Source organism: Myripristis murdjan, chromosome 1, assembly GCF_902150065.1.
Source record: "Myripristis murdjan chromosome 1, fMyrMur1.1, whole genome shotgun sequence".
In the NCBI taxonomy this organism is placed as follows: Eukaryota; Metazoa; Chordata; class Actinopteri; order Holocentriformes; family Holocentridae; genus Myripristis; species Myripristis murdjan.
The window spans coordinates 17421294-17433749 of NC_043980.1; the positions used below are offsets into that span (position 1 = coordinate 17421294).

The 12456-nt window shown below is 39.8% G+C and overlaps 1 protein-coding gene across 1 annotated transcript; it reads right to left on the reverse strand.

Moving 5' to 3' along the window:
- Nucleotides 1-9159: 9159 nt before the first annotated feature.
- Nucleotides 9160-12091, reverse strand: LOC115361921 (intelectin-like). The gene is made up of 7 exons (XM_030055635.1): nucleotides 12037-12091; nucleotides 11815-11868; nucleotides 11437-11684; nucleotides 11144-11302; nucleotides 9961-10081; nucleotides 9610-9713; nucleotides 9160-9351 (listed from the first exon to the last, which is right to left on the reverse strand). Exons 1-7 carry the CDS (start codon nucleotides 12089-12091, stop codon nucleotides 9199-9201), a joined length of 894 nt encoding a protein of 297 aa, XP_029911495.1. The 3' UTR covers nucleotides 9160-9198.
- Nucleotides 12092-12456: the final 365 nt, after the last annotated feature.

The following is a 12456-nucleotide window of genomic DNA, read 5'->3' on the forward strand; positions in this document are numbered from 1 at the left end:
CCAAAGAATGTTGTTCAGAGGTATGACATGTTTGCCATATGTGCCTTATGTCCCTGGAACCTGAACCTGACATGTTGCTTGTGGGCCCCTTGAGCAGAGCATATTTGCTGGAGAGCTCAACAACAGGGTGAATGGAAGTGGAGATTGAAACAGTCAACATGGTCGACTCCCTGCCTGTTTTACAAGAGAGATTAAGTGCAATCGGCTCTGCTACCCATGAAGACAAAATACTGCAGACACTGAGCAAGAACACTAAAAAGGAATGGCCACAAAAAAAAAACACACAGCAACAGATATTATGCACTACTACTCATTCCACAAGGAATTGAGCATTCAGGATGGAATTATCTTTCGAGGAGAGAGAGTTTGTATCGCAACATTCACTCCACACACCTGGGGGTGGAGGGATAGAATGGAATAGAATAGAATAAGACTTTATTAATCCCCCAGAGGGGAAATTCAAGTTGTCACAGCGGCAAAAGTAACAGATACATACAAGACACACCAAATACAGACCGGACACACAATCACACACTGCAAAAACGCAAAATCTTACCAAGATTATTTGTCTTATTTCAAGTCAAAAATGTCTTATTTCTAGTCAAAATATCTCATTACACTTAAAATAAGACATGATCACCTCAGAAGTAACTTGTTTTTAGACAATTTTCACTTGTTTCAAGTGAAAATTCACTTGAAACAAGTGGAAATTTGCTTGTTTCATTGGCAAAATTTGTCAGTGGAAAAAGTGAAAATTTCACTTAAAATAAGTGAAAATGAGCTAGAAACAAGAAACTAATTTTGCCAATGAAACAAGCAAATTTTCACTTGTTTCAAGCAAATTTTCACTTGAAACAAGAGACAACTGTCTAAAAACAAGTTACTTCTGAGGTGATCATGTCTTATTTTAAGTGTAATGAGATATTTTGACTAGAAATAAGACATTTTTGACTTGAAAAAAGACAAATAATCTTGGTAAGATTTTGACTTTTTACAGTGCAGTAACACTGTGGCATGATAAATAAATCAATAACAACAATATGGTCGCAGACCAGTGTGCAGTCATAGTCATAAGTAAATAAATAGGTAAAAGCACTAAGGTGCTGGGACCCTGTGTCCCTGTAAGTATGTATGTACATGTATGTGTGTGTGTGTGCGTGCGTGCCCGTGTGTGTGAAGTGAGGGGGTGTTCAGGCACTGTTGTACAGTCTGACGGCTGTGGGTACAAAGGAGTGCCTGAACCGCTCCGTCCTGCACCTGGGGAGAGTGAGCCTCTGGCTGAAGGTGCTCCCCCTTAGACACAGCTCCTAATAGAAGGGGTGGGAAGGGTTTTCCAGGATGTTGTTCATTTTGTCTCTTATCCTCCTTTCCGCCACCAAACTGTCCAGCTGCAGTCCATGCCTCAGGTGTGCAACAGAATGTGTCCTCTGGTAGGGAATCAATGAACAGATTAAGACATTCATAGCAAAATGTGACATGTCGGTGCACAGTAGAGCCAAGGTTAGTAGAGATTTGGTTACTTATGAAAACACAGACCACAACTACTACTACGTTACTGTTGTAAGGAAGCTGAAGGCTCACTTTGCCTGACAAGGTACCCCAGAAATAGGTGTTTCAGATAACGGGGCAAAATACACCTCCCAAGAATTCCAGGGTTTCTGTCAGTTGTGAGAGTTTCAGCAAAAAAAACTTCTCCTGCATACCGACAAAGCAATGGGATGGCAGAGTCTGCTCTCATAACAGTGTAACGCCTGATGATAAAAGCCAAGGCAACAGGACAGGACCCATACCTGTCAATGCTGGATCACTGCAACTCACCAACTCAAGGACTAAACACTGCTGGGTAGGAGAACCAAACTTACGACCTTACTTATTTACCTTACTATCAATGAGGGATAGTCTTCTACAGCCTGAGGTGAAAAGATACAACACAAGAACAGACTGACAGGCAAATGAGGACAGCCAAGGACATGGAAACACTGAAACAGACAAGCCGTGTTACAGTACAGCCTTTTGAACCCAACACGGTCTGGAGGAAGGCTCCAGCGTTGAATCCCATGGACCACAAGTCCTACACAGTACAGCTGGACACTGGAGGCATTTGTAGGAGGAATCAGTGTCACCTTAGACGGGACAAGGACACAGTACCCAGTGTGGTAAGCTATACAGGGACTGCTGAGACTGTAACTACCAAATCTGGTCAAGCAGTTGTCAGGCCAAAGTCCCTGAACAATTACAGGCAGAGCTGTGGTAAAAGATGTGAAACAAGGGCAGAGGGGGAAAAGGGAAATTGAAGAGAAATTGCAATTTTTTGTTATTTTTCATAGTATCGTTTTGCCATGTCACTTTTAAGATTGATAAGGAACAAACCGTTAGCTGATAACACTGTTTACTGTTAACAGATGATACAAAGGAAGTGACATTGTATATGGTTATGTGATGTTATTGAAGTTATACTGTTGAATAAGGGATTATACTTTAAAGTAAAAGAAAGGGGACATAACAAGTATTGTTATATGGTGCTTGTCTACGCACAGACTTAGAATGACATGCTTGCAAAGAGGAGCTGACAAGAGTGTTTCTTATGCCATGTATATGTATGTGAAGGTGTGATGAGTTCAATAAATAGTGTAAACAGCTGAAATTTTTTAATTGTCCATTCAGAATAGTCCAGAGACAGGACAGAATGAAACTGTACCTAACAGTGTTTGACGTAAACACCAGTAGGCTAGTCATAGTTCATGCCTTAGCTTAAACGAGTGGTTAATTTTGGTTCATGTCCTGGCTTTACCTTTGGGCAAAGAGAACATGACCTGATCAAACCACATACACTGCAAAAACAGCCCTTCTAGAAATAAGCCAAATATTCCTAAATCTAGCCAAATTGTCTTATATTGAGCTATGGCAAGTTGTGCCACAAAACCATTTTTTTTTTCGAAAGCTATATTTCTCCAACAATTTATATGAGATCCAAAGTGATTGTTCCCAGGGATGCACAACATCATAATCTTTACGTGCATATTTTAGTTGGAGGCATTATTGTAATCCCCTCGCTTTAAAGGCACTTTAAGTAAAAACTGGCACTACTTACCCCACTCTCCCCTATAGTGTGCCATACTTGCTTTCTTGCTAACAGCATGGCCAGTGTACATGTTCACAGCATATTGCCTGGGGATGGGCGATTAATTGAAAATGTATCATTAAGATGATAATCAACCTTATTTTGTCCATGTCAGTTACTTCAATAAATAGGCTATGTACATGATCACAGCATATTACCTTGGGATGGGCGATTAATCAAAAATGTATCGTTAAGACTATTATTGTTCATTCATCTTTATTGAGCTTAACTGTTCATAACATGTGCCCATTAATTGTGATAATTAATCATATTGCCTTAATGTCATATCGCCAGCCCTTATATTACCCATCTCATGAAATGCAGTTCAACACTTTAGTTGCTTGTTTACTTCTCTGTAAAATGACAGTTTCATTTCATTTAAAGCACATGATCAAGCAGAACATGGCACCCAAAGAGGACGACTCCAACACTGTGAAACTCATGAAGAGCGCCATCCTCAGCAACATCTCTGGCGGATACAGTGAGGAGTACGACTACCTACTGGAGTGCACCGCAGTCGACCCCAGATTCCGGTCCCTGCCTCATCTGGAACAGCAGCGTGAGGATGTGTTCACCAGGCTCAAGGAGAAAGCTGGGCTGTGGCACAACCAGGTAAGCATTGCTTTTGATTTTATACTGTCTCTTCGTATGTTTAGCAATAAGTACAGTACAGCCTAAATAGCTGATTTTAAGTGCATTCATTCATTTTATGAAACTTTGGTATATGTGTTTTGTTCACATCTTCCAGATGCCTTTTAAACATTAATTTTTAAATAAAATAATGTATTACAATTATGATGTGATGCAAAGCAATGGAGTGTTGTCCTCTGATCAATGAAGTGTGACCTCTGCTAGCCTACCTTTAGTTATTTCCATCTCTGCTCTTTACAGACCATCACATGTACCCACTACTCCCCCCTTGCAAAGGCATACCTCACCATACCAGCCACCTCTGTCCCTAGTGAAAGGGTTTTTTCAACTGCTGGAGACATAGTGAATGTGCAGAGATCTCAGCATCTCACTGAGAACATTGACATGTTAAACTTTCTTAAAAAGAACATGTCCATTCCAAAGTAGGAACTTAGGCCCACATGCAAGCCTTTCTTGAGCCACGCTGCCTTATGTGAGCCTTGAGCCATACTGCATTACTTGAACCATTTTGTATTGTGTTTAATGGTGTTTATGGTGTTGACTAGGGATGAGCGAGTACACCACTATCTGTATCTGTATCTGTTTAACCATCTACATCAGTGTTTCTCAAAGGGTGGTCTGCAGACCACTAGTGGTCCGCCATGAAATTGTGCTTTATATGGAACATTTAAAAAAGAAAGAATACGTTTGCAAAGACTCACAGAAGTTTCTTTGAACACCTTTTCTAAAAAAAAAAAAAAATCAACTGTATACAGAATATAATAAATAAACACTGTAGAAACAGTAGAAAAAAAACTCAGTGACTGACGGCTTATCGTTGTACTACAGCTGTCTCCAGTTTATGTTGATGATGATCAGTAGCCTAGTAACGTAACGTCAGAGTGACAGAACTGTGCTGAGAACTAGCTGTCAGAGAAAACACTCAGGCTTATGGTACTAGCTACAGTACAATAAAAATGTATCGGTGGCTAAAGACGGGGGCAGAAAAAAGAAAATCAAATTAACACTCATTTTTTGTTGACGAAAAAAGACGAGACAAAATCTACTTCATTAAATAAAAACTTGTCTTTCCTTTTTCGTCATAAACTTTTAAATTACAATCCAAAAAGTGCATTCATTGGATGCACGTTAAGGCCAGATTATGCTTCTGCATAAGCGGAGCGTACGGGGGTTGTGCGAAGCTTACGGGAGTTGTGCAACCGCCGCAGAGCTTTGCCGCGCACCTCCGAGAAATTGTAACTACGCAGACCCCACGTAGCCCCCAACGCAGGCCCCCACTGACAACAAGAGCTATGATTGGTCCACTGAACTACAGCATTTCGCCCCTCCGATGTCACGTCCAGTTGTTGTGCCGGCAGCGTCATTTTTAAAAAAACTGCTTTTGTGATCGCATCTCGACACATCAGTTAATTTCAAACTTTTTGGAAAGTTTGGATCATGCTGGATCTGGATCTACTGCTGCTCCTTCTAAAAATAGCGCTGCCGGCACCACAACAGGTAGAGGAGTGACCATACATCACAGGGTGTACGTAGGTCTGCAGAAAAAAAAAAAAAACGAGCCCCAAAGCGTTTTGGCGGAAAATTGCTTAGCGTGTTTCGCAAAGGTGTGTTGGACACACACACACCCTGCGTGGCAAATGTGTGCACGTTGCGTCGAGTGTCTGCAGAACCATAATCCGGCCTTTAGTGACAGCTGAGGTTGTCCCTGTGTGTGTGTGTGTGTGTGTGAGCGGGACACACAGCGTAGGGGAGGGTCGCTGTGTGTGACTGGCCTATCACACAACGTGGACACAGTCGGCTACCCAGTGAAGATTTTCATTCATCACGAGCACGGATATTGACTCGTATTACTCGGATCATACTCGTACTCAGCAAAAGTGCTATATGCGTGACCGATACTTGTTTCAGCCGAGTATCCGGCTCATCCCTAAAACATACATGAAAAATTGAAAATGACACACATATAGTTGAACTTCTGCTGCTCATTTTTCAATGAGGACAAAAATCATGATTTAAAACTTGAATTCGGCTACGAGAAATCACAAAGTCCGATCGGTTTAAAAATCGAGACACCTGCTTCTTCTCCACAAGACGCACGTTTTTCATATTTGGTGCGTGGACACAGGTCAAAAGCTCTGCGCCCTGGAGCCTTGGGAAGTTTTGGCCATTCATTGCGGATGGGACATTTGGTGCAGTTTTCGGCCCGAGGCACTAATAAGAAACACACAGGATAACAATAGTGACTCGCCAGAGGCACTAATTCCAACACTTTTATTCCTATTTTATTGTATTTGATTTTATTTGAATCAGTCTCAAGTTTAAAGTCAGTCTGCACTGGATTTGACTGAGAGGGGCGTGTTAAAAGCCCATAAGAGTTTTGCTCTATTTTTGGACTCATTCAAACAGGAAGAAACCTGGGTTCAACAAATGATGCCAGTGCCCAGTGTCTGATTAGCCACTAGAACACAACGCAGAGTGGTTAGGACCTGCAGTCCGTTCCAGTTGCATTTACATCATCAAGGAATCAGGTTTCTCCAGACAAAATCTGTTAACTGTGTTTCTCTTAATCCCGTAGCCCAAAATGGAAAAAAAAAAAAAAAAAACATGTTTACTGTAAATGCCATTTCAGAAATCAGACAGGTGCAATGTATGAGAATAACTCAGATAATTATGTGCATGTGAACATAGCCAGTGCCTCTGTCATTAACATTAATCCAGAGAATACCCAATGAATCCATATTCAATCCAGCAAAAAGGTCATGAAAGCCAAATGGCATAATGTCCACTGCCTAAAGGCTTAGCATACTAGCCAAATGATTCACAGCAATTCATGTTCTGTTGTCCACATTACATTACACTGAACTATTGCTGCCCACAGTACTGAGTGTAACGTCTTCTAGAATTAATCATATTGGGTGAATGCACAAATAGACTGGACACAATAAAATCAAGACGAAATTTTCTCAGTGCTTTTAATTGTTGCTGTTGAATTAACCTCAAGACTGTTGATTTTATATGGCTGGATTCACCAATTTTACAGATAGATCAGATAGCTTAAACACTAAAAAATGATGTAAATTAAAGAAGATGATTTGTGCTGATTGGCGACCCGACCCGACATTTTCGGGTCGGGTCGGGCCTAAAATTTAGGCTACGTGAATTGGGCGGGTCGGGTTGGGCTTCGGGTTCTGTGGGGGATTTATTATTTTTTTTTTTTAAATAAAAAAATAGAATTATGTGTTGTGTTATTGATTATGACGTTTCATTTTTATGTGTGTGTGTGTGTGTGTGTGTGTGTGTGTGTGTGTGTGTTTACCAGAGTGATATTTAGTTTGTAGTTGGCCAGTATTTATTTTGTTTACAAGACTGCACTGCTGTTGGCCTATATATTTTTAATAAAGTGTTGGATTATTATGGAGTTAAAGTATCGTTTACTGTGTGATATCTGATACATTGCTTAATATTCAATCAATAATAATGACTTAGGAAGAACAAAGATTCAAACAAAGCCTTTATAGTATTTATTTATTCCGAATACTGTCTGACTGAAGACATGCAGAGTGCCGCTGGCCCTGGAGGACAAGAGGTGAGTCGGAAACTCAGAATGATGTTATGTAGGCTCAGGGGTTGGAATAAAATCTCTAATTTATTAGACTCTCCAGAAAAACGCGATTATGCGATTCCCGCATAAATCACCAAAATGTCGCTGATTATGCGGGGGTCAATTATTTTCCAAAAGGGCGCATAATTCCCGGGTCTCGCTTGATTTCACAATTTCTGCATAAAATGAGAAAACTATAACTAAAGTAAATAAATGGGGTTGTGATGTTAATTTATATGCGACGCCCGCGTCATCAACGTGATGACGTAGCAGGCGGCAACGCTTTACGTACAGGTGTAGCGGTCAGACTGGAGAGATGCCCTGCGTTCCAAATTGCATACTGTTAGCAGCTGAAGGCGTTAGCTCCCGCTTCCCGAAGCTAAGCTAAGCTAACGTTAGCTATCATCCATGTGTGCCAGCAAACAAACACATACTCATCACCACTAGATCCACTGACGCCCGTCGACTCTGATATATCCGTCTCCACACCGGCTTTCTTTGGAGCCCGCATTCACCGGAACCGTCGATTCCCTTCAGAGCCCTCTGTCTCCATCGCTCCAGTCTGACTGCTACACCTGTACGTAAAGTGTTGCCGTCTGCCACGTCATCACGTTGATGACGTGCTGAGAGCGGGATCCCTTGAAATCACATTTGTAAATGCTTTATAAGGCATAGATAGTCCCCACTTTAGATGAGCTCACACGAAATGCTTAATTAAGGAGTAGTTAATGCTTTGCAACTGCCTGAATTCATGAATTCCTGCATAATAAACTGTTTATAAGCCATCCATTGGAAATGGAATTTGTGAGGTTTTTATAAAACATCTACTAACACACTCATTAACCATTAGTACATGTCTGAATAGTGGAGCATGCAGACATGTACATCTATTCATTATTTGCACAGGCTTTCTAAATGATCTTACCAACCACTGACAAATCTTAAATACCTGGTGGGTAAGTGATGTAATACTTAGAAATGCTGAATCATTAGAGTAAAACATAACTGTGATTATAAACCACATACTAATGAGTATTTACGTCAGAAACATGCTTTATAAATGATGAATTGAGTGTTTACTGATCCATAACTACTTTGCTTATAAATGATGAGTAAAACATTTATAACTGTGTTTATAAACTACATACTAATGATTCATGCGTTATAAATGATGTATTCAGTATTTATTAATGCTTAACTAATGCTTAATAGTGTGTACTCATTATAAAGTGCTACCAGTTGGGGCTAATTCAAGCCAGGCTATATCACGTAAGCGCAGCTTTCTTTAGCTGCTTTCATGGAATAGCCCCCTGATCCATCTGAAGAATAGTGTAACATCCTTGAGCTGTTAAAATGGCTCAACATGGACACCAAGTGGACAAAATTGAGTGTTACAACCTGGATATCATGAAGCCTGTGTCAGCTTCCTCACACCAAAATGGTAGACTGTTAGTGTCCCACTGCACAGACCCATGAGTTCAGACATACTCTGTAACACTGACTGTCTGTCATTGGAGGAAGCACTGATCACAGAAACTGCTGCAGAACAATGAATCATTTTCAGACTGACTTGGTTTATTACATTAATTTGATTCATAGCACTCCATAGGCATATTATTTTGGTTCAAAGTCTAACTGTTGAGCAATACTTTTACAGTTATCAGGAAACAAGGTGAAATAGTTTTAGAATCGCCAGGAATTTAAAAAAAAAAAAAAAAAAAAAACAATCCAAACAACAGTACGCTCAGTACAAGAATAGAATACATGTGTTGAATTGAGGCAGGAAAGAATCATGCATTGTTAATATAGCTCCAAAATGGTGGCATCAGCGATAGAAGAGGAACACGGCTGCCTCAGTTATTTGCTTTGATGCACTCCAATGCCTGTTTGTCCCGTAGCCACTCCAGTCAAAGGAGGTGAAGTCTCCACACTGTCTTGGCCGCCCCTCTGGGAAATGTCCTCCTCCACCAATGCAAAACTATAAAAATACAGATAAACATGCTGGTGTTAAGACATTTCATTGTCTTACATTAGTTCTTGCGCAATCTTCATTTTCAATCAATATAACTCTTAAACTAAATTGGTAAATATTTTACAGTTCTGAGGATTTCAGAACATAATCAGAATTTGATCCAGCGCACACTCTTTTCTCTCTCTCTCTCTTTCTCTCTCTCTCTCTACTTTATTATAATTATAGACCTGCTGTAAAAAAGTGGTATCATAAATTAATTCTCACATGTTCAATGTGACATCCCTTTGGTTTGGTCCCGGAGCAAATGGCGGTGGCGGCACGCTCTGTGTTGATAGCTCTGAAGGTGATGTAGCCTGCGTCAAACTGGGCTGAAGAAGGAAGACCATTATTTTAAATATATAGTTTAAGGCCTTGCATAAATAAAACTGCTCAATGCTTGTGTTTTTTTTTTTTGTTTGTTTTTTTTTTCTGGGCTGAGCACCTGACCTCAAACTGAATGTTATCACATTACTGTTGTGCATTACTATATATTTTCTCAGTATTTTAACAAGTTCACAGTTGAAAATCAAAGCACACATATGCCACATAGGAAATCATTATTTTAAATTCCCTTACTCTGTGCATGAGGCCCATAAAACGCCTTTGTGGTCGCTGTATTTCCATGATCATATATGATCGGGATGGATGGTCCATTGTTGGTAAGACACTTACCTACATTGTATCCCACCCTGTAGTTCTTTTCAAAGAAAAAAACAAAACGTTAGGACTTTCTTCCGACAACAAACAGTGAGGCATCCAATACTGATGCCAGTACAGTGTTTAAGTTTAGCACTGCTGCCAACATGTGCTGCGTAAAAATTGCACTGTATCAAACAAAACTTAATTATCTTAACAGATAATCAGCTACAACAAACCCATCACCTAAAATACAAAACAAGAGTAATCTTATAAGTCTTATAATTCACAAATTGATGAGAGTGTCCATAGTGTCATTTATTCAACAAACGGTTAAAAGGGAATCTGTTGAAATGACTGATAACAAAACAGGTAAAGATAAATCTCTTGAACTGACAAACATCAGAAATGGGGGAGAAATACACCCATTGGATAAGGCTAAAAGCCCATCAAAGAGGTTTCACAAGTGAAGGAAGAAATCTTATTGGTGGAGAGCAGACTCTAGGGTGTTGTCCAATGTAAAGATAGTAAGAGATTTATGACTATATAAACAAATGTACTTGTATTGTTATTCAGTCTTGTACTCTGCAGAGACAAACTTAGGTCTTGTATGAGAATAAAGGATCTTTAGCTGAAAAACATCTTGTCTGGCGCATTATTTTTCTACTACAAATATAACAAGAGCAGTCAGAAACAGCTGCCCAAAAGAGAGAGAGACATTGCCAAAAATGTGAACTTTGCCCTTTAGGTGACCTTGATCTTGACCTTTGACATATACTGAACAACTTATTCAGCTCATCCTTCACTCATTACCAGTCGCTCAATGAAGTTTCATCAAAATCTGTCCATTTCTTTTATGAGTTATCTTGCTGCCAGACAGACAAAGGTGAAAACAACCACATCCACCTTGGGTGGTGGAGGTAACGATGGATATTTTGATCCAGTTAAGTCATTCTGAGAGGTGAAACTGAAAATTAAATATTTCTCTATTCAAGACTGCTCCATATATGCCTCCTTTAAAAAAAAAAAAAAAAACACACACACACATCATGCAGAGGAAGTTTGACCTCAACTCAACAGTTCACTTAAGGTTATATACAAGTTAATGTACTGTAGATCCTACATTAAAGAGAGTGAAAAGGTTCCCGCCATTTCCTTGTAAGAAGTGCGTATTTGTGTGGTATCGCAAGATAGCTGCATTTCTCCAGTTATGCAGTGGCGAGTTGTTGGGAACATGCCACACTGACACATCTTCTGCTTGTATGTCATAGTAACCATGATTCTGGAAAAGAAATGGAAGAAATGAACTTTTCTTCACAGCTACTCTTGAAACATTGATACTATATTTGTTAACAATCAACAACAAATGAAATCAGAAAATCACATCATTATTTGATCAGAAAACATCTACCATACCTTGAAGTCATCAGAGGTGGCGCTCTCTGCTGTTCCAAAGACATTTCTGTTGGCCCAGTTCCCATCACCCTCTGGCCATCTGCGATTGTCACCCTGCTGGCTAGACCAGCGGTCACCCACTGTACATTTACCATACAAGTTGTTCTCATGAACGCTGGCCACCAGGGTCCAGCCACCACCTGCAGTTGTCATGTCACAGAAGGTCTGGTAGACTGTACCATCAGCTGTGGTCAGGGTGTACACCCCATCTGAGGCAGTGAATAGAAAGAGGCATGAAAATGTCTCATAAAAAAAAAAGCTGTTCTCATCAAGAACACAAAAATGACAGTTAAAAAGCAAAAACATAAGATTATTGAGGTAATGTGCACATCACTTAACCTGTTTCATAGCCGAACTCATCTTTTAACTGTTTGCAGCTTCTGGGTGCAGAACCTGCACAGAGAAAGTTAAACTGTGATACCTGCTGCTCCAGCATTACCATCATCATACTGTAATGCTGATAGATGAGCTAAGCTACTACTATGTGTATTTGCATCAAACGTCATTTTAGAGATTACAAACAGGAGGGAAGACAGATGATGAGGTAGTTTAATGCCATACCTTGCACATGATGAACAGTCAGGGCAAGGATATAAAGAACAATCACTGTATGCATGATGACTGAAAAGACCTAAAATAAATGTAAATATCAGTTACAAAATTCTGAGCCCAGCTTTAGCTGTTTCAGCATACTTCTAACTTTACACTGCTTTATATGCTAAACTAGCATTTGTTTAACAAAATTAAACTGTTCTTCTTCCTGCACTTTTAGACAGGAGAGACAACAACCATTTTGTTAAATAAAACTCAAGAAAGATTTCTTGTCACCTACCTGTAGGATACAGTAGGCTACACAGACAAAGGCACAACAAAGCTTTCTTTACTTTCCTTCCTTTCTTAACTACACTTTGTGCAATTCACTCAGTGTTTATATTTCTTTGAATCAGAAAAAAAAAAAAAAATTGTCACACCTCCTAATCC

Coding starts and splice junctions, on each gene's coding strand:
- LOC115361921 (XM_030055635.1), bottom strand. CDS start 12,091: ATGCATACAGTGATTGTTCTTTATATCCTTGCCCTGACTGTTCATCAT. Junction 10,082..11,143: donor ACCTTTTCACTCTCTTTAAT/GTAGGATCTACA, acceptor TTCTTTGAAAAG/AACTACAGGGTGGGATACAA. Junction 9,352..9,609: donor AGGGATGTCACATTGAACAT/GTGAGAATTAAT, acceptor GTATTTTTATAG/TTTTGCATTGGTGGAGGAGG.